Source organism: Hypanus sabinus, chromosome 24 (assembly GCF_030144855.1).
Source record: "Hypanus sabinus isolate sHypSab1 chromosome 24, sHypSab1.hap1, whole genome shotgun sequence".
NCBI lineage: Eukaryota > Metazoa > Chordata > Chondrichthyes > Myliobatiformes > Dasyatidae > Hypanus > Hypanus sabinus.
Window position 1 is genome coordinate 11768307 of NC_082729.1, and position 22202 is coordinate 11790508.

Genomic DNA, 22202 nt, shown 5'->3' on the forward strand with positions numbered 1-22202 from the left:
TCTGATAAATTTCTAGGTCAGTCCATGAAAACTTCATACTCCAATAATCATCAACCAAATGATGTTAAAACTTTTATCAGCTCCTGTAAATGCCTATAGCTTAAGTTGATTGCAGCTTATGGCTACCATTAACCATGAAAAATAATTTAAATTTTATGAAGATTAAAATTAAGTCCATAATTTTCATGATTAGTTGAAGCTGTTCATTCCATAAAGAAAGCAATTTTCAAAGTAAAAATAAATTAGTGTTACTATCAAGAGTTACATCACATCTTATTATTCTTTCTTCCTTATTAAAGCATGATTTCTTTAGTGCATGAATTTAATTTCTGGGGCACAACTACCTTTATAGAGATTCCAGAAAAGGAATAATTCTCCTCTACTGGCAGTAGTGCTTCCAACATGGCCAAACAGATTTACACTGGGGTCCCAGAACACACGATCAAAACACAATACAACCTGCCAGAGAACACAAGAGAGAATATTCAGCAATATCAAATTATTAAAAGCTTTTAGAAGAAGAGCTTCTGCCTGTGACGTCGACTATCTATTCATTTCCATGGATGCTGCCTGAGTACCTCCAGCATTTTGTACGTATTGCTTTGGATTTCCAGCATCTATGGACTTTGTGTTATTAGAAGTTTGCTTGAATCAATTCTGGGATATTAGCAGTTACCCATACTATGCTAGAGTAACCGGATTTGGTGCAAGGGTCTGCATATATCATCATTGGCTGGAATGATGCATTTTCAGCGCCACCACAGCATGGAAGTTCGCACAAAACTATTACAGTCCAGGTTTTTGGACTCTGGAGTTCAATTCTGCCTCCATGTACATGTACATGGAGCTTGTACATTTTTCCACGTTTCCTCCGGTTGGTCTGGTTTCCATCCACAGTCCAAAGACGTGCTGGTTAGCAGTACTGGATTTCCACTTAATTTCTGATCCTTACGGTTCTTTCAGGTGTCAAAAATGGCGAGCAATCTTAATTTGAAGATTTCAGTTTATTTCAGAGTACAAACATACAAGTACTAAGCAAATTAAATAAAGAACTAAGAAACGATGCTAAAAGGGGAATTAATGTTAAGGGGTGTAAGACAAAGTTATAAAAAGAAATAAAAAGATGCTGCTTCTGAAAAATCTATCACTTCTATTGGCAAGATAAAGAAAATTTCTAGTGATAAATTACTTAAAAGGCTACATAATTAAAACGAATACATCACATGGGCAATGTGCTAATACTTAGCCAATGAAAAAATAAGAAAGGTGGTAAACCATTAGTTTAACTGCTATACCGCTTTCTGCCAGTGAGTGTAAAAAACACGAGTTTCTTAAGAAGTACATATCTTATAAAAAGTATTGTTTAAAAAAAACAGTGGCTTCCAACAGTAGGTTAACTGGTTATTGTAAATGGTCATGTGGTTTGGGTAGTGTTGAATAGGTGACTGCAGGGAGGCACAGCGCGTTGGGTGTAAGCGCCTGGTCTGCGCTGCATTTCTGAAAAAATAAATATCCACTGGTAAACAAAAATTAATCATCAAAAAATAAGTTAATAAACAGTAACACTTCAATAATGCAATCACAAGCAGTCAAAGGCAGCTAAGCTTTCTGTTCTCTTACCTTGTTGAGGTTTCCAAAGCCCATACGCTGGATAGCAGAAGTTTTCCACTCGGGAAGGGGCGGTACAAACTGAACTGCTGGTGGCTGCTGTTTCAACACGCCCAGGGGGAGAGTACATAAAACTGCATCACACTTGTAAATGAAGGTCTGGCTATTCGAACGAGTATTCTGAGCAATGACTTCACATCCTGTAAAATATTTATGCAAACGTAACACTATATAATTCTGAAGAACACTGGCGTACTGCTATAAAATAGAAATTAGTCCCGGCGAAGTTATTTGGGCAGATGTGGAATAAATTTGCCAAAAACAATATGGTAATTTCTTTCATGCCTATGCAGCAAACCAGCAAATATTCCACCGTACATTCCAAGCAGTGATGATATCACTCTAACTGTCCTGGTGTAATGGTGTACTTTCCTTCAAGCCTTAGCTGAAGTCCCATTGGCTTCCTATGAATAATATGCTTTCATTATAGAACAGAGCCTGAAGAGTTGATTTAGGGGGAAGCAAACTTTGCACCTGCAGTTAATTAGATTAGTTTAATGTTACTTATTTAACACGAAAGAAATACAAGAATCGGTTTAGAGACCAAAATTATAAACCCCGCCTCAGTGGCTTCTCTTTCAAAAGCTAATTTAAAAAATTCACCATCTAAACCAACTGCATCCATCATGACTGCAGTCTAGTGAAGCTGTCTTTGGGGGGTGCAGAAATATATAAAATTATTTGTTGAACGAAGCACTGAGATTTAAATAAGAATAATCTTCAATGCAATGGAAGATGAAACTGCAGAATACTAATGAACTGTGATGGAATAAAGAGGCTGTTAATTGACACAAAAGGTATTCCATTTCCATAATTTACCTTTGCTGTTCTGACAGCTGGCCCTTTCAAAGTTGTAGCAGCTAAAAACAGCAACATCTGATACAACTCCACTTCAAAAGGTAAATCAAGTTATCAGTCCACTACTCAACTTGCAATACCCATTACAAACAAGGCAAGTCACTTTTATTGTCATTTCGACCATAACTGCTGGTATAGTACATAGTAAAAATGAGACAAAGTTTTTTCAGGACCATGGTGTTACATGATACAGTACAAAAACTAGACTGAACTATGTAAAAAAAAAACAACACAGAAAAAAAACTACACTAGACTACAGACCTACCCAGGACTGCATGAAGTGCACAAAACAGTTGGGTATTAAGAAAAAGATTTGCAAATAACCTTAAAAACCAGGAAGTCTGTGCACAGATTTACTTTTGAGGATACCCCTTTAATTCTCCTTTGACAATTTTTTCTGACAAAAGGAATAATACAGGTATGTATGTATATACATGGTTATTCACTTCTTTTATGTGCCAAAGAAAACTTGTGAATTGTTCCTTCCTCAATGAACTCATCAAGAATGCAAACTGCTTTAAATACTGCATAAAACTGCTAAACTATGATGGGTTTATATAAAACTTGTGCCTGGACTTCATTCTGATTAATTACTTCAAAAGCTTGATTGCAGACTAATATACACGACCTGTCATGGTTTTAACTGACCTTTGGACAGGAAGATCAGGTACCTCAGACATAATTCATACCATATCATTATTCAGACTACAGTGAAATATCCAAATGCTGCATCATTATAAAGTTAGATTTTGGGTTTAGTTACAGATAAGCTTACTAACAGAAAGAGCAATTGCGCTGAGCATGAGAAAAAAAACTCAATCATCTGCAATTATCGGGAGCGCTTACAAAAGGAACACTCTACTAAATGGTACAGCCGCAGTATTACAGTAGACTTGGCATCCATTGGGGGTCAAATGCACTTCTTGAAATGAAGTACTCAATGGGATTATGTAGCTTTTATGTACCCCAGTAAAACTTCCATGCTGCCCAACCTTCCACACAAGCAGCCTTCCATTTCCTTCAGTGAAGAATCCACTTCACTTCAGTTTGGCTCTTTACCATTTGACAAAGTAAATATTTCAAGAAAATAAGAAAGAAATAAACTATACATAGCCCCTCACTCCTACGACATTCACATCATGCACAATGTTGTCCCTCCCATTACTCTGATTCTCTCTGGATCTAGATATATCTGCAATAAATGTTCTTCATAACTGAATATGCACAGTCCAGCTTGAAGCCACAAATTCCAAGAGTTACCACATGAGAGGGAAAAATAACCCTCACATTCCTCACTAACCAAGCCCTGAGCCTGGGACTATTTCCTTCAGCTTTACAATTATCGGTTACAGGAAATTGTTTCTTGGCATCTCTTTCATCTCATCCCAGTCAGACATACAGTTCGTTCATTCGTTATGCTCCATGTTGTATGACATGGGTGATTATGGTCTTTCCATGACCATGATTATTCTTGGCAAATTTTCCTACAGAAATGGTTTGCCATTGCCTTCTTCTGGGCAGTGTCTTTACACGACAGGTGACCCCAGATATTATCAATACACTTCAGAGATTGCCTGCCTGACGTCAGTGGTCGCATAACCAGGACTTGTGATGTGCACCAGCTGCTCATACGACCATCCACCACCTGCTCCCATGAATTCATGTCAGCAGCTGATCGGGGGGGAAGGAGAGCTAAGCAGGTGCCACTCTTTAGCGGAGGGAAGGAGCTCCTCACACCTCCTATGACAGAGATGTTTCGCCACCCCACTACCCATACAGTACACTTCAATAAAATCACTTATCCTCTAACTTCAAGTACAAGTTAATCTCGCTCCTTTTCTTCTTACTGATTCCTGGAATGAGGGACATGGGCAGACCACGGAATTGAACCTACAGTAACTTCAAGGCAAGAATCACCCCCCTCCCAGATGTTCACTGGATGAACTGGTGAAGGGCTCGTGACCTCAGAAGTCTATCTCTTTCTTTTTCCACATAATATTTGCAAGAAACACTTAACAGGGACGAGAACATTTATGTAAACTATTCTAGTACATCTCCACCAAAGGAGGAGTAAGGCATTCCTTCCCTCCACTAGTCTGCAGGTCACCCTTGGGCAAGGAGTAGCACAGCTTCGCCCTCGATCAGGGTCACATGAGGCCATGGAGCAGGTAGTAGGTGGTTGTATAAGCAGGGGGGAGGTGGCAGAGTGGGGACAATGGTCTGAATGGCCACCTACAATGCTGTAACTCCATACACTACCTTATACATACATATCCTCCAAAACAGTCACAACACAGCCATGCTGCGTGGAATCTGCAAAATGTGCTGAAGCAGTTTGCCAAAAGATCTTGGGCAGCACTTATGAACATCTAGTTCAGGGATTCCCAACCTGGAGTCCATAGACCCTGTGCTTAATGGTATTAGTTCATGACATAAGATCTAATTGACTGTCAGAAGCTTTAAATTAGCAGGATAGGCTAATATCCTACGAACTGTTGATGGCTAATATTTTAATAACTAGAATTTAAGAGGCCAATAACAAACAGAACTGGTATCAACCGACCTGAGGCAGTGTAGCGGACTTGTCGTACAGCTGTATTTAATTTAATGTCAAGGCCTTCTGCAAGTGCTACAGGAACACAAGAGTAACCATTTCGTACTGTTAAGTGACTGCCGGTGAATTCAAAATCATCGTCCTGAAGAGAAAATAAACAGGAAACATTTTTTAAAAAAATTTATGGATACCACAGCAGTATCTTTTGTTTAATTTACATTATCCATCAAAAGTAAATGTACAAGTGTAGAAGCCTCTGCTTACTCTAGTTCATCATCTATTTTTAATTAAAATGTTTACAAATGCAATTATAAAGTATTGACACAGAGGACAGAAGGGCTGAGAAAAGTGACTGTTAAATAGCAACACTGACATCAAATCCCTTGAGTACGTCCACTGCAATGGAAAACTACCAGTTGCTTAATACGCATCTAGTCATGGGGAAACATGAACATGTCATAGACAAATTGACACCAATTTGTACACTAATCACAGTGGCACAATATATAATTGTCATGGTTAAGCTCCAGCATGCATTTTACATTAAATATTTACCTGGTCCCAGTGCTTCAGCGATAGAGTGGAAAGAGGTGTTGCGTTAGCAAACTCCAAGTTAGCAAAATGCCAGTCCAGTATCTGCCGGTCCCTTGATGACAGGTAAACATCACTAAAAGATGCAAAGAAAAATAAATTTTCCCCCTGTAAATTCCATATTATAAGCTACATACTCTAGACCACTACAGAGCTCTAACACTTGTGTTTTAGAAAAATACACCCAATCAATTTCTACATGAAGCATCCATCATCAGGGACCCCCTACCACCCAGGGCAGGTTCTCTTCCTGCTGCTGCCACCAAGAAGGTACAAGAACCTCAGGACTCTCACCACCAGGTTTTATTACCCCTCAACCATCAGGGTCTTGAACCAGAGAGGCTAATTTCACTCAACTTCACTTGCCCCATGATTCAAATTTTCCCACAACCTATGGAATCACTCTTTAAAGGACTTATTCGCCTCCTGCTCGTGATATGATTGTTTATTTATTTTTTATTTATTATTATTATTATTATTATTATTATTTCTTCTGTTCTATTTGCACAGTTTGTTGCCTTCTGCCCTCTCGTTAAACACCCCAGAGGGGCAGTCTTTCATTGTTTCTGTTAGTTATTTTTCTATAGATGTATTGAGTATGCCCACAAGAAAATAAATCTCAGGGTTGTATATGATGACATATACAATAAAGCATATACACAAACGAGGTGGGTGTGGAGGCAAGCGAGTGTCCAGAGCCGTCTACCAGGCTCTTGCTCACTGCTGCCGGAGAAGATGTCTGGCTGTGGTGGTCTCTCTCCCTTATTATTGTCAGCAGATGAGGCAGGAGCAAGGTTTGTAAGATTTGGACTCCCAGGTTTACGATGTTTTCTAGTTCTGAACGCTCTTTTCTCTTACTACCAAGATGAACCAAACTGAAATATGCCTTTTGATTTTGTTTTTATATTCTGTGTTTTTGGTCTTTTTTTTGTTGCTGTCTGCATGATTTTTTGCATGGGAGCAGGGTTTGATGTTTTTCTTTGGATGGGTTGGGTGCATGGTTGCTCTTGTTTCATGACCATATGTGGGGGAGATGAATTTCAGGGCTGTATATTACATACATACTTTGATAATGCTTTGAACTTTGAAACATGTAATAAATAAATAATAATAATAAATTTACTTTGAACTCTGATTTCTGGCTGTTGTTGCAGTGTTAAGATTTGCCCACCAGTGCACAAGATACAAGATACCAACTACAGCAAGTACACTGAGTCTTACTGCATTTCAGTCTGACCTACAACAACATTATGGTGGCAAGGTAGCAGCAGTTACCTGGGTGGGTTAGCTTCTAATTCCTGGAGCTTCTCCTCAAGTTTCATTTGGGCTTCCGCGAGTTCATCGTATTCCTATAGTGGATTCAAACAAAAAGAACTGGTCACATAATGAAAAGGAATCAAGTGGCACCTCATGATAGGAACAAGCTCCATTTCTGCTTCCTGGTGGAACTCTGGCCCAGACTGGCAAACAAGAAATTCAGGAAAGACATTTTGGAGTCTAAAAGGTCAGTAAGTTCAATCTAGGTGTCACTGAGCTGAGGAACACTCTAAAACCAGTCCTGGTCCAAACTTAAAAATTGTCGTCCACTTCAAAAATATTAATTGCCTCTATATGCTGACATAAATATTTTGCAATCAATTCTAACCAAATCAACTTCTCTTCAGAAAAGTCATCAATAACTTGAGCTGAAACTATTGCCTCAGACTTAATGAAATGGCTCAAGGAGCAAGATAGGAGTATTGTGAGGAATTTTGGGTTCCTTATCTAAGAAAGGATGTGCTGACACTGAAGAGTGTTCAAAGGAGGTTCACAATTCCGGGTTTGAAAGGCTTGTGGTATGAGGGGCATTTGATGGTTCTGGGCCTATATTCAGAAGAATGGGGGCTGGGGGGAATGGGAAGGGGGTAGAATTTCATTGAAACCTATTGAATGTTGAAAGAACTTGATAGAGTTGATTTGGAGAGGATGTGTCCTGTGGTGGGGGCAGTCCAAGACCAGAGGACACAGTCTCAGAATAGAGAGACATCCATTTAGAATGGAGATGAGGAGGAATTTCTTTAGCCAGAGAGTGTGAATCTGTGGAATTCACCGCCACAAGCTGCTGTGGAGGCCCAGCCATTGAGGCAGAGGTTGAAAGATTCTCATTTAATCGGGGAATGAAGGGTTACAAGGAGAGGGCGGCAGACTGGGGCCGAGAGGGAAAATGGGTCAGCCATGATGAACAGTGAAACAAACTGGATGGGCGAAATGGCCAAGTTCTGCTCCTTTATCTTATTACTGTACAAATTAGCAAAATTTAACATCAAGCAACAAAAGGAGAAACCAGACAAATAACCAACAAGTTTGCAAATTAGCACAGGATCAATAGGATCAGAATGGATTACATCATTTAAGGATTAGTATGAAAGAAATGGTCTTCAATTTATGGAATGCTGGCACCAGCACTGGAGTTGTTTTGATGGGGTGGGATTTACATGAAATGGGTTGAGACAAGTGCCTAAGCGAATCAAATAATTAAGTCCAAAGATAAGGTTTTAAACTAAACAGTATTTGTAAGGGAGGGCGGGGTAAATTGTTCTAGTGAGGGGAAATTTAGAAAGTCAAAGAGAAAGAATAACAGTGCCAGTAGGCAGTGATAACCAGAGTTTTCAGCAAGGACAGAGCATTAAGGGATTGAAGAATACCATCAATTCTGGGAAAGGAAAAAAAAAAGGCAAGAAAGACAAAACTGAAGGCTCATTATCCAAATACTGTACATGCAGCGATCACAGTAAGATCTGATTAACTATGACGATAACACACAGTGGGAGAATTATGCCATTCGGCCTATTCAGTGTGCACCGCCATTCGATCAACACTGATTTATTACTCCTCGCTACCCTATTCTCCTGCCTTCTCTCCGTAACCGTTGGTGCCCTTCCTAATCAACAACTACCAAACTTGGGTGGCGGGGTAGAGGTGTAAGGCACTCTTTCCTTGGTCAAGGTGTAGCACCTGATTAGCCCCCCGATCAGGGTCAAGTGAAGCCACGGGAGGAGGTGGTGAACAGTCGTATGAGCAGCTGGTGCTTATCACAAAACCTGGTATGTGACCACTGACGCCAGGCAATCTCTGGAGTATTGATAATGGCTGGGAATCACCCGTCTAAGACACTGCCCAGAAGGCGGCAATGGCAAACCACTTCTGTAGAAAAATTTACCAAGAACAATCATGGTCAAGGAAAAGGCCATAATCATCTATCTCATACAACATAGCCATTAATGATGATGATTTTAAACTCACTTTTAAATATACCCAGTGACTTGGCCTCCACAATCAGTGCAAATAGACTTTAAATGACACAGTTGGAATAGCTAATAAAAATGACTTTGATTTGGAGAACTAAATATTCCTAGAAACTTAATTTGTAGAAGAGTCAAATCAATACAATGGTTGGCTCAACACAATAACACATGGGATAAAAGCAACAGAAAAAAATTGAGTGTGAGTAGAGCTTATAAGAAATAAGGAAAAGCAAAATATTAGGAGGAAATATCTATAGACCCACCCCCATTGCTAGCAGTAATGGAAATTTTTGGCATTGATTAAATCAGAAATTAGACACTTGCATTAAGTGTGAGAAAATTAATGACTTGAAACTTTTAATCTACATCTCGACCGAGCAAACCAAATAAACAGCAATTAATTGAACAGCAAATTTATGGGAATGGGAAAGAAACAGCTTTTTCAGTCAGTTTGTTGAGAAGCCAATAGGGCATTTTAGATCTCACATTGTGTAATGCAAAAGAGTTGGGGCATCATGGTAGTGTAGTGGTTAGCACAACACTTTACAGTACCAGCAACCCGGGCTCAATTCCCGCCACTGCCTATAAAAAGTTTGTAAATTTTCCCTGTGACCGCATGGGTTTACTCTAGGTGCTTGGATTTCCTCCCACAGTCCAAAGATAACCAGTTGCAAATTGTCCCATAATTAGACTAGTGGGATTACTGGGCAGTGTAGCTCGAAGGGCGGGAAAGGCCTATTCTGCCTTGTATCTCAAAATTTTTTAAAATGTTAATTAACGGTAACTGAGGGGCTTCTGAGAAAGTGCTCAAAATGACAGAATTTTCTGTGAAGCTTGCAAATAATTTAGTTCAACGTAAAACTAGAGTCTTTAACCAAAACAACTACAAAAGATGGCTTTGACAGTTTGTGTGTTAATTCTTTCAACTATGTTAAAAATTACTACACTAAATAGCATTAATATGTAATTTACAACAAATAGCCAGCTGGAGGTGTAGCGGCATCAGCACCGGACTCCAAGTTGAGTGGTCCCGAGTTTGAATCCGGCCAGCTCCTTGCAAGCTTTCCATCCCTGATGGCTTGAGCATCGAGCTAGCAACTTGGCCTCGTAAAAAAAACAGACAAAGGTGCTAAAGAAATGGCAAAGTTGTTGCTCCATGTACCCGAAGGCATGGAAAGGAACACCAACACAATACAATTAAAGGCTGGTCTACAAGATATGAGCTCACAGTACTGTATTAGCATAGATTAAAGAAGAGTGCCTTCCATATGTCATATTGTCTATTGTCATACGATAACAGAGACTCCAAAAAAAATTATCTTTTTGTTCAGGCCGGAAGGTAGTGTCCTAAGGATTAGTGTTCGTGGAAGACAAAGATCCCAGAAATACTGGAGAAAAGGTTCAGTGCAAATTAAGGAAAGCAAGTATTTGTGAATAGTCTGAAAATTGATACATCTCCAGGAGCCTGGAGCTGTGATAGAGATGATCACGTACTGTACTCTGAATCACCTTCCACATTCTTGGAGATTCTGGAAGAGTTCCTGCAGGTTGAGTATGGCAAGTGTGTGAACCCACTATTTAAAATATAGATAAAATGGGCAATAATCAACTTGTCGAGGCTGACATTGAGAACAGAAACAATCATGCAACTCAAGGATATAACAGCAATAAACACAGAAAATAATAATTTGATTAAGCAGAGTCAACATGGACTTACAAAATGGGAAATTATGTTTTCTATTCTTTGAGGATGTACCAAGTAGATAAGGAAGGAAGTATCTATACAGGCAGTGTACAGATACGCACCCTCAGGAAATTAGTGAACAAGATCACATGCAGTCAAGGGAACTGAGTGTTTTTTTCCCTCCCCTCCAAACACTCCCCCCCCATGCCCCCCAGAGACAGATGACCAAAAGGGCAGGAATTAATTAGTCCATCTCTGGTCAGCAGGCAAATAACAGCGTGCCACGTGGATCAACCTCCAAGAGGACTACAACCTTGTCATGGGGCTTGGGGGTTTGTGTGCCTCAATTAGCTGGAATCTTTGTGCTCTGGCTCTTGGTAGGGTCACCCATGCCAAACAGGTCAAAGGGTAGAGGCCAGACTAAGAGTGGTCCACTGGTGCTTCAGGTTCGGGGATTCAGCTCAGGGCTAACAATCCTGACTGGTCAAAAGAAAATTGTTACAGAAACAGCAATGAAGAACCCTTCTATATCTGTGTGTGACAAAGGACAGAATGAGATGGAGGACCTTTATTGCTGCCTTAGACACCAGCGGTATAACGGTCACTAAGTAAGAACTATTGCTAAGCATCAGCACCATTATACAATTAAACTCATTATATTAAATACAAGTTAATTTCTTGTTTCTCCAAATTCCTACATGATTCAAAGTAGTCTGAAATTACATTTATGTTCGGCTTCAAGCAGTCTATCATAAACAAAAGAAAAAATTCTGAGGAAGCAACTCTTGTTGAAAAAATTGTGCAGTGTAATTGTCCAGCTGGAGTCTGAGTGGATGGGGAGTTCATGAGTATGTAAGAAGTAATTAACTACTACTATGCTGATCAATCACTGGACCCTGAAATCCACAATCTAAAGCTACGAACTGACTGAGAAGATCAAATACAAACTGTCACTAAATGGGATTGAGAATCGCAGCGAAGAGGCAAAGAGGTTTCAAGGACAATAAACCAACTGAGTGTGGGCAACAATATGAAGGATAGAATGTAATGCACAAAGAACATGAAGTTATCCACTTCAACAGAAATAAAATGCTTCTTAAGTATGGAGAACTTTGGAAATATTCATACCCAAAAGTTGTTCACTGTATGTAAATCGAAAAGATTTTCCTGCACAAAAGCTACTGAAAGCTGGCATGCAATTACATTCAGAAATTCAGAAGGCAAATACATTGTGGTAAGAAGATTTAAATAGAAGACTAAGAATGTCTTATCATAGTTACATATGGCCTTGGTGACACTACACTTGGATATGGCGCACAGTTTTGGCTTTCTTATCTCAAGAAGAAGTTCCTTAAGGTTGTTATTGCTGGGGGTGGTAGTGAAGATAAGCTCCCACTACCTATTAAATACTCTCAATGACGTATGCCACAAATAGCCTCTGACAACCACGTCCAGCTCCTGGCCTTCACAAGTGACTTTGCTACTGAGCCCAGCAGAACCATTTCTACAGACAGGAGAAAGGGTAAAGGTGGGTTACTGGCATCCTAAAACCTGTTTATTTGGGTAGATGGGACTCATCTACTGCGGTTGGCAGCTCAATTGGAAGGAAAACTCTAATCTCAAATCTCTGGTGCTTTGTGGCTATATCCACACATGGGTAGGCTTCGGGAGTAAACCCCCGATGGGGAGAAAAAAAAGATCCAAAGCTGGAATCCCTAAGGCAGTCCTACACAGAGTTCAATGCTGACTCGCAAATGCTGGTGCCAAACTGTACTGGTCTGACGTTCCTTTGGGTTATTAGATGCGCTAAGAGAGGAAGCTTGCTCTCCATATTGTATTGCCCTGGCTTTGCATATCCAGACAACTAGGATGCAACATTCATGATCAACTCTGACCGACGGAGGCCTCAGACCTCAAAAAGATCAAATATGCAATAGAGAGATCAATTAGGCTTGGTTTCTGTTCTCCGTATTTTAGAGATTTGTTTACTTATTGAGATACAGTGCGAAGGAAGCCCCTCCGGTTCTTCGAGCAGGTGACCAGCAATCCTCCAATTTAACCCTAGCCTAATGACAGGACAATTTACATTGACCAATTAACCTACCAACCACCACGTCTCTGGACAAACTTCTTACAGATGGCAGTGGGAAATGAAGCTGGATCACTGATACTGTAAAGCACTGTGCTAATCACTATGCTACAGTGCCAGCCCATGAGAGGTAACTTCACTTAAATGCAATGGACCCTTAGAAAGCTCTCCAGAAATGTGGAGTGAGGAGAAGGGAGAGGGTGGATGTTCTACTATAGATAAGAGGCAGGGCACTTAAGACTGAAATGCTGGAAAATTACTTAGGGAGTGGTGGATTCTCTACCTCAGAGGAATGTGGGGACTTGATGCTTGCATTCAAAACAACAATTTTTTTTTCAGAAATCAAAGTATATGGTGAAAGATCAGGAAATGGGGGAATAGTACGTTAAACATTACTTTGCTCAATTCTGAAGCAGGCTCAAGGACTCAAAGAGTAAGCCGTGTTCCTATTTCTTGCATCCTTTGAAACACAGGTAAGAGATTTTAAAATGAAGGATTACGGGAGAGGAAGCCTGGGAGATGGGGTGGGGGGGGGGGTGAATTCAATGCAATGAGTGAATGAGACTCGGGCAAGGCACAAAGAATAAAAGAATAAAAGGGAGGAAGGCAGAAAAATGAAGCTTATCAAACAGGGAAATGGAAGTATAACGAGGTAATAAACGTATGAAAGAGGGTTTCAACAGCATGCATGCTGAAGCAAGACATGGATCTTATGAACTGAGCAAAATCTTTACAAATAATTCAAGAAATTGCCTCCTCGTTCAAAGGCGAGAAAAATTTATCTTTTTTAAAAAAAAATCAATTCTGCTGTGTATGAGCCATGTATACTGCGCCGTGTGTTTATTAGTAACAAGTCACGAGTGGTAAAAGCAAAAGGAATAAGTTATGTCTATTTCTTGGCAGTTTGTAGCTTGGGACCAGTGGCGGTCATTTCTTTGCTGACCGCTGAGAGAGTGTTCTATAATCCTTTATTGTATGGTTGCCAATTGCTAAAGCACAATGCTTTGTAGTACCGGCGACCCGAGTTCAGTTCGCTCCACCGCCTGCAAGTTTGTACATTCTCCCTGTGACTGCATGGGTTTCCTCCCACAGTCCAAAGACAGTCTGGTTGGTAGGTTATTTGGTCATTGTACTGACTCTGAATGTCCTCAGTGGCGTAACAGGTAGGAAGTCAGTAATGAATGGACACATTTAAGAGAGCTAGCATTTCAAAATTCAACGCGGCAATCAGTCATCAGCAGTTTCAAAAGACATGGGAACCCTTCCCAAAACCAGCACATTCATTCAAACAATTAACCATCAAATAACAAGCCCACCAAACTTTAAGAGAAAGGGCAACGTGGAAAGGAAAAAAAGTAACAGTTAAAAGGAAATAAAAATAACCATTGCCAAATAAATCCCAGAACTTAACTCATATGTAGTGATTAGAAATAAAATCACCTTGCATAAAGCAGTCAGGTCTCTCAGTTTACTTTTAACCAGGAATTCTGCAGTGATGTCACGAGGCGGCTTCACCTCAGAAGCTTCTCTGTATTGTTGATGTAGTTCTTTGATTTTCTCTTTCAGCGACACCATCTGAATGATATGTAACAGGATGGGCATTAAAGACTACACATAACTTTGACAAAACCTTGGAAGTTGAGTAAGTTATCTATCCCCTTTGTTTTAAAAACCTGGTGGGGGACAACTTCACTCACCCCATCATTGAAATGATCCCACAACCAATGGACTCACTTTCAAGGACACTTCATTTCATATTCTTGATAGTTATAGCTTATTTACGTAGGGTGGCATGGTTATGCAGTGGTTAGCAGAACGCTTTACAGGACCAGTGACCCGGGTTCAATTCCCGCCACAGCCTGTAAGGAGTTTTTCTCCCCATGACCGTGTGGCTTTCCTCCCACATTCCAAAGACATACCAGTTGGGAGGTTAGTTGGTCATTGTAAATTATCCCGTGATTAGGTTTGGATTAAATCGCGGGATTGCTGGGTGGGCCAGAAGGACCGACTCCACGCTGTATGTCAATAAATCAATCAATAAATAAATATTTCTTTCTTTTGTATTTGCATTAGTTTGTTGTCATTTGCACACAAATTGAACACTTAACTTGGTGCGGTCTTTCATTGATTCTGCTGTGGTTATTATTCTATGGATTTATTGAGTATGCCCACAAGAAAATGAATTTCAGGGTTGTATAGGATGACATTCATGTACCTTGATAATAAATTATTTTGAACTTTGGACAAACAGCATCTGTTACACTTATAGAAACTGCCTTGTAATTCCTGTTAACGTTCTGCTCAATTTCTCCTCCCTAGATAATACCAGAGTTAGGCATTTCATGCTGTTCCAGCAACAAAAACATATTAAATTGTTTTTAACATCATAATTACGCTTACAAGAAGCTGTCCCAAGAACAAGCAAGCCTGGCAAGCACTGATAAAAGGAAAGCTGCAAATTCCACGAGTCAAAAATAGCAATTTGAAAAAAAAAAGCTGGAATTACACAGAACTATTACATCTGAAAAGAAGACAGGTCAACATATCAGATGTAGACTCTTAATCAGTACAATCTCTATCCTTTCAAAGAGACTGCAGTTGAAAGGTTAACGTCTCAATACAGATGCTGAGGAACCAGTTATATGTATCCATTGCATTTTAATGTATGAAGTAACTATGTCTAGAAACAAAGTTCAAAGAAAAGAAACAATGGACAAGTAAAATGGAGTCCTACAAAATGGCAGCCCACCATCAGTGGTAGGTAAATAATTCAGCGGTTGGAAATAATTCAGAAGATGTGTAGCTCAGGTGTTTGATGGTTGGGTTGGTATCCGATTTTGCAATTTACTTGCCAACATTTTGGCTCCAAGTGAGGAGACATTGCCAGTGTGCTATTGATTGTGGTGCGTTCCTCTGAATGCTTGGCCTGATTGAAAACTATTCAGGACACACCACAATCAACAGCAGACTGGCGATGTCTCCTCACATAGTCATGAAACACTAGCAAGTAAACTGGCAAAATCGGAGAACAACTCAACCAGACCAATAAGGGAGGTGACATTAAGACACTCAAAAAATATGAAAAAAAACAAAAAGGTACACATTGGAAAATTGAAACAAAAACAGAAATCTTGCAATACTCAGCAGGTCAGGCCACTTCTGTGGGATGAGAAACTGAGTTTATCTTTTAGGTTGGTGATACACCTCACTGAAATGTACAGAATTCTTAGAGGATGCAACAGGGTGGATGTCCAGAGGATGCTTCTAGGTGAAAGTTTCTGGCCTGAGAAGTCTAGAACAATAGGTCACACTTTCAAAATAAGGAGCTGCATATTTAAGACCGAGAAGAAATGCCTTCACTCAGAGGCTGATTAATCTTTAGAATTCAGTCCTAAAGAGGGCAGAGATGCAGTTATTGATTGCACCCAAAACAGATTTGATTGATTTCTGAACAGTAAAAGGAGTCAGGGAAACAATGCAGAAGATCAGCTACTTGCTGCACAATTTAATTTGGCACAATTTGTCAGTTTCTTTTGCGGGGAGGTGGGGTTGATGTTTCTCTTTGAAGGACTTCCATGGTTTTCTTTGTTTCACGGCTATCTCAGAAGACAAATCTCAGAGTTGCATACTGCATACATACTTTGATAATAAATGAACCTTTGAAGTGTAGCAGGCTCAAGAGATCAAATGCCCATTCCTGCTGCTTTCTCTTATACAAAATGATCGTAGGAAGACAACTAATTTTAATAAGGATATAAAATAGATATTAGCCTACTTAAACTAGCTGTTGGCAATTTCTCAAATCTTAATCAAGGTCTTAAATTGCTAGGAATCAAATTATATTGCAATCTGCAGTTTGAAAAAAAAACTATATTTGGCTGTGGTAGAATAGTGCTCTGATTTGTTGCAGCCTAGTTCAGTTCTTAAAACTAACGGGCCAAATACACACCTAAGCATTTATATTAATTTAAAACCGTGATTCTCAACGGGGGCGGTACCCCCCCTCCCCAAGGGGACAGTTACGGTATGTCTCCTAAGGGGGCTTTAGGGGACATAGAAGTCATCGGGTGGGGGGGGGGGGGCGGTAAGCTGCACCCTAATTTGAGGCACAAGACCTGACTAACCATTAGTAGAGCAGCCACTTGCAGAAAAAGGGGATGAGACACTGGAGCACAGGAAGGACCTTAGCTCTGTAGGCAGTGAGCACTTGTCAAAACGCATCTGAAACGCGACAATCTCATCCAACTTTACCAACCAAATAGAAGAATGTTCTCACAGTTTCCCTACATGGAAAGAATGGCTCTCTCGTTCACAGATGATGATTTGCAAGAGTACTTCGTGCACCTGCAGTCACTGAAGGATTTTCAGAATCGATTCAAGGACTTGAATGATCTGGAAATGCTGGACTGTGTAATTCCCATTTCTTTGCAAGATGGAAGAACAGGAAGAGAGCTTGCAAGAAGAAATTGTTGCAATTCTGAAGGATGAAGCAGCAAAAACTTTTTTCAAAAATGTCGGCTTTTGCGGTTTGTGGCTACACTGTCATATGAAGTTTCCTGGTCTTTGGAAAAGATCCAAACTGCTCTTCATTGCATTTCCATCCTCCAACCTTGTTGAAATAAGACTTCAGTGCAGAAACCACGTACTCACAAAATACAAAATGGTTTTGACATTGTTACGCATGGGGTTTTTGGTATCACAAATTGAACCAGATATTTCAACTCTTACTAAAAATCATCAACCTCAAGGATCACATTGATATTGAAGTTCCTGACAGCGCACAGGTACTGTGTAAGCTATGTTTAGAGACAAAATAATTTAAAGCAGAGTCATTTTTCTCATGTTAGCATATGGTAAACATGTTTTTCACCAATGGTGGCACCAGAAAGTATATTGTGCCTAAGAGGGCATTGGCAAGTATGAAAGTACTGGGGGGGGGGGGCATTGGGGTAAAATAAATGTTGGGGAATGTTCCCCATGCAGGGCTCATTCAGAAAGTAAGGAGGCATGGGATTGAAGGAGACCTTGGTTTGTGGATCCAGAACTGGCTTGCCCACAGAAGGCAAAGTGTGGTTGTAGATGATTCATATTCTGCATGGAGGTCGGTAACCAGCGAGGTTCCACAGGGATCTGCTCTGGGACCCCACCTCTTTGTGATTTTTATAAATCATTTGGATGAAGAAGTAGAAGGGTGGGTAAGTAAGTTTGCTGATGACACAAAGGTTGGGGGTGTTGTGGATAGTCTGGACGGTTGTCAGAGGTTACAGCAGTACATGAATAGGATGCAAAACTGGGCTGAGAAGTGGCAGTTGGAGTTCAACCCAGGTAAGTGTGAAGTGGTTCATTTTGGTAAGTCAAATTTGAATACAAAATATAATATTAATGGAAGACTCTTGACAGTGTGGAGGATCAGAGAGATCTTGGGGCCCATGTCCATAGGACACTCAAAGCTGCTGTACAGGCTTTTTCCCAAGACTGAAATGGCTAACACAAGGGGGCATAGTTTTAAGGTGCTTGGAAATCGGTACAAGTGGGATGTCAGAGTTAAGTTTTTCACACAGAGGGTGGGGGGGGGGGTGTGGAATGCACTGCTGGTGACGGTGGTGGAGGCGGACACAAAAGGGTCTTTTAAGAGGCTTTTAGATAGGTACATGGAGCTTAGAAAAATAGAGGGCTATGCAGTAGGGAAATTCTAGGCAGTTTCTAGAATAGGTTACATGGTCGGCCCAACATTGTGGACCAAAGGCCCTGTAATGTGCTGTGGATTTCTATGTCCTAAACACGGATTTAAAATCAAAACATTATGTGTTATTCTCCATCAACAGCACCACCAAAGGGCAAATGAAGGAACTGCAGCCCCATTTAAAATTTTGAGAACACCAAATAAGAGACCTGTCAAAGACCGATCTTTTAAATGTGTTCATGGTTTTAGGAAGTTCTGCTGCATTCAAGTAACTTATCAGCTCTTCCGGAAGCATGAAGAACTGCATAGTTGAATAAATTCTGCACAATAAACAGTCAAGAACAAGCATGGATACCAATCAGACAGGAGTACAGTCCACATTTCAAGCTAAAACCCTTCTGCAAAGGACTTCCCAAAGGGTTTCGACCTGAAACTTCGACTATACTCTTTACCATAGATGCTGCCTGGCCTGCTGAGTTCCTCCAGCATTGTGTGTGTTCCTAGTCTTATTTTACATCACATTCATTTACAATATACTCGTCCATGTGAAACCAATCACGACTATTCATAGGTATTGTACTAGTTAAGAAGAACGCATACCAAGTGAAACTTGGGAGTGCAGAAAGTAAATATAAAAAGATAGGGAAAAATTCGTATTTCAAGTTAACGGCTCGACATCCATAGAAAGATCCAGAGAGTTTTCAGGTTTCTTATTAAAGTTCATGATCTTAACAGTTAAAACAAAATTTAGAACATGTAGAACCTTCACTCAGATGCCATATATATGTCACACCCACATAAGCAAAAAATAAAACTAAAAATCCTGCAGCACCATTTTAAACTTGTTTCACTTCTTCACCAAAGTTTCTTTTGCACTATCAGAATCAACATCACTGGCATATGTCGCGAAATTTGATGTTTCGTGGCAGCAGTGCTTTGCAACACATAATAAAAACTGATAGAGTGTGTGTGTGTGCTCGTGTGCACGCAAACACATTTTTTTTAAAAGTTAAATGAAACAAGTAGTGCAAAAAGAGTGAGAAAAGAAAAAGTAGTGAGGTTGTGTTCGTGGGTTCAATGTTCATTCAGAAAGCAGATAGCAGAGGGGACAAAGCTATTACTGAATCATTGAGTGCTTGGCTTCAGGCTCTTGTACCTCCTCCTTGGTGGTCACAATGAGAACAAAGCATTTCCAGCATCTGCAGATTTTCTCATCTTTGTGCGAAAAGAGGGCACATTCTGGCTGACGTGGGTCCTTAATGATGGATACCACCTTTCTGAGGCATCGCTCCTTGAAGATGTCCTGGATGCTGGGGAGGCTAGTGCCCATTATGGAGCTGAGTTTGCAACCTTCTAAGGCTTATTGCGATTCTGTGCAGTGCCCCCCATTCCCAACACCATAGCATACGAGGATTGTCATTTACCATTTCCAGAAGAAACAAACTACAGGTAGTTCCATTATAATGTGAGTTTTGTTCCTAAGAAACCTCGAGTTAGAAAATATCTTGTTACAAAAACAATGGGGAAAAATAGGTCAGTGGCTATAGTTTCAGACTCGCAATAAAACATTATTTTTCAAGAGTTGATTCATGTAAATAACCATAAATTTTTACGTAAAATTTAAAGGAAGTTCAAATCACCTTATTGAGTAGTTCTTTCAGATCTTCTTGTGTCTTCACAATTTTCTTCCAGTGTTCAATCTGTTCATCCTTCACATGTTTCTCCTGCAACCTAACGAGAATATTTTAGTTTACTTTCAGTTACGGCTCATTATGCATTCAGTCTATACATCATAACAATGCTTCTAAACAACAGCACTGGAGTGGGGTAGAGATGCTTCCAAAGGCATGAAAAAAAATTCACTTTATATTCATCAGTCTCAAAATCACTAACGCATATCATCATTGTACTCTTAACTGAATTGTATCCATTTAGCAAAAATAATGAGACCCTGCATGGCAGCGATGTCTTGTACGACCGCTTCACTCTCTGCTCAGTGACCTTTACTCGGCTCTGCGCTGAACTAAGGGTCTGTGGACGGACTCTGTTTGGGGACTTCAGTTCAGAAAGCTATTTGCTTTCATTTATTGTTTGCATGATTTGTTTTTTTTAAATGGGTTCATTAGAATTTCTTTGTTTTATGATGAATATCATGGTTGTACAATGTACAGATACTTCAATAATAAATGTAGTTTGAACTTTAATCTTGCCACATGGCAGGCCAGTACAACCCTCAGCCATAAAACAGCTGAAAAGAAAAACTGATTCACTTTAAAATCACAACCCTAGTTGGCTGACTATAATGAAGTTTGTTCCCCCAATCATTCTGAATGTCCCCAATATAGAGAATTATTCAAAGTTTCATATTATTAAAATATATTGCAAAATACAACTCTGAAATTTGTCTTCTCCAGATAGCCACGAAATACAGAAAAACCATGGATATCGTTGAAAGAGAAAAAATCAACACCCCAGCACAAAAAAAGAAAAAAAGCTAATAAAAATCAATAAAAAATTAAAGAAATAAAAACGTCAAGCAAACCAAAAAGCATTTGAACAATAAGGCAAACACTTCTAATGAGAGAAATAACTTGCTCCATTCCTAGCATTGTGCCCTGCATTCGAATGATCTCTCCCAACCTCGAAGATGTCACCAGATAAGGCCAGAGCAAATCTACAATTGGCGTGAGTGGTAGATTTGGACTCTATATCAGTTTTTATGTTGCATTCTATTTCTAGTTTTGGTTCCTCTTTCTCTGTTATTACTTTTGGGCGATTTTTGAATTGCGTGACCTGCAGATAATGAACACTGGAGTGAACTGTACTAAAATATGCCTTTGTGTTTTATATTCTATGTTTTCGATCCTTTTTGTTCCGTTTGCGCAATATTTTTGCACGCGGGTGGGGGGGGGGGGGGTTGGTGATTGAATTTGTTTCTCTGAACAGGATGGCTCCCTGATTCTTTGTTTCATGATGTCTGTGGGGAAGACAAATTTCAAGGTTGTATACCGCATACATACTTTGATTTTTTTTATATTTATAGGTATACTTTGAATTTTGTAGCTACAAGTTTTACTCATGTGAATGGACTCAAAAATGCTGCTGTGCTGGGTGCAGATTCCTCAATTAATTGCTTAGAAATGCAGCAAGTCCACTCTATTGTTAAACTCCCAAAATATTTATCGTTGGAACTGCCAGCCTGGCATTATGCAATCTTAAGTTTAGCTACCCAACTAGTCACAGAGATCCTTAACAATGATCAGACTGAATTTAAATTTTATACCCGAGCAGATCGCTTACATTATATTTTGCTGAGTGTGAAATATAATAAAATACTCACTGTATGACAACTTCCAATGCCTGTCCTAAAGAGACCGGTTTGTTGTTCAGGTAATTGAAGTCTAACTGATGACTGAGGTAAGATGTGGCCTCCAGCAAACGATTAAATTCTTGCTCTACCATCTCGTCTTTCTCTTTGGGAACCTGAGCATCACAAACAAAAAATAACTTTCACCCAAAAGAAATAGGACTACATCTTTTATTTATTTAAGAATTAATAGCAGGAAGATTTCCAAAGAAACTAGAGTTATCTGAATGTGTAAAGAACTGCCTAATTTTGAAGGTCCCATTGCCTCAAGGGAATAAAGACAATACATATAATGACAAAATAATAAGGTGATCTAAAATATCAGTACAACTACTTAACTACAAAAAATTCTGCAGATGCTGGAGATCCAGAGCAACATGATTGAGTCCTGATGAAAGGTCTTGACCTAAAAAGTCAGCTATTT

At 39.7% G+C, this 22202-nt stretch overlaps 1 protein-coding gene across 2 annotated transcripts in view; it reads right to left on the reverse strand.

Annotated features, from left to right (window-relative positions):
• kdm1a (lysine (K)-specific demethylase 1a) overlaps positions 1-22202 on the reverse strand; it is a 105790-nt gene that overhangs the window by 19523 nt on the left and 64065 nt on the right. For both annotated transcript variants that reach the window (XM_059949267.1, XM_059949266.1), the window contains 8 exons: positions 21752-21894; positions 20052-20142; positions 14169-14303; positions 6947-7020; positions 5636-5747; positions 5090-5222; positions 1621-1808; positions 345-459 (listed from right to left, as the gene is read on the reverse strand). In XM_059949267.1, coding sequence (XP_059805250.1) covers positions 345-459; positions 1621-1808; positions 5090-5222; positions 5636-5747; positions 6947-7020; positions 14169-14303; positions 20052-20142; positions 21752-21894 — 991 coding nt within the window. The remainder of the gene's footprint in view (positions 1-344; positions 460-1620; positions 1809-5089; positions 5223-5635; positions 5748-6946; positions 7021-14168; positions 14304-20051; positions 20143-21751; positions 21895-22202) is intronic.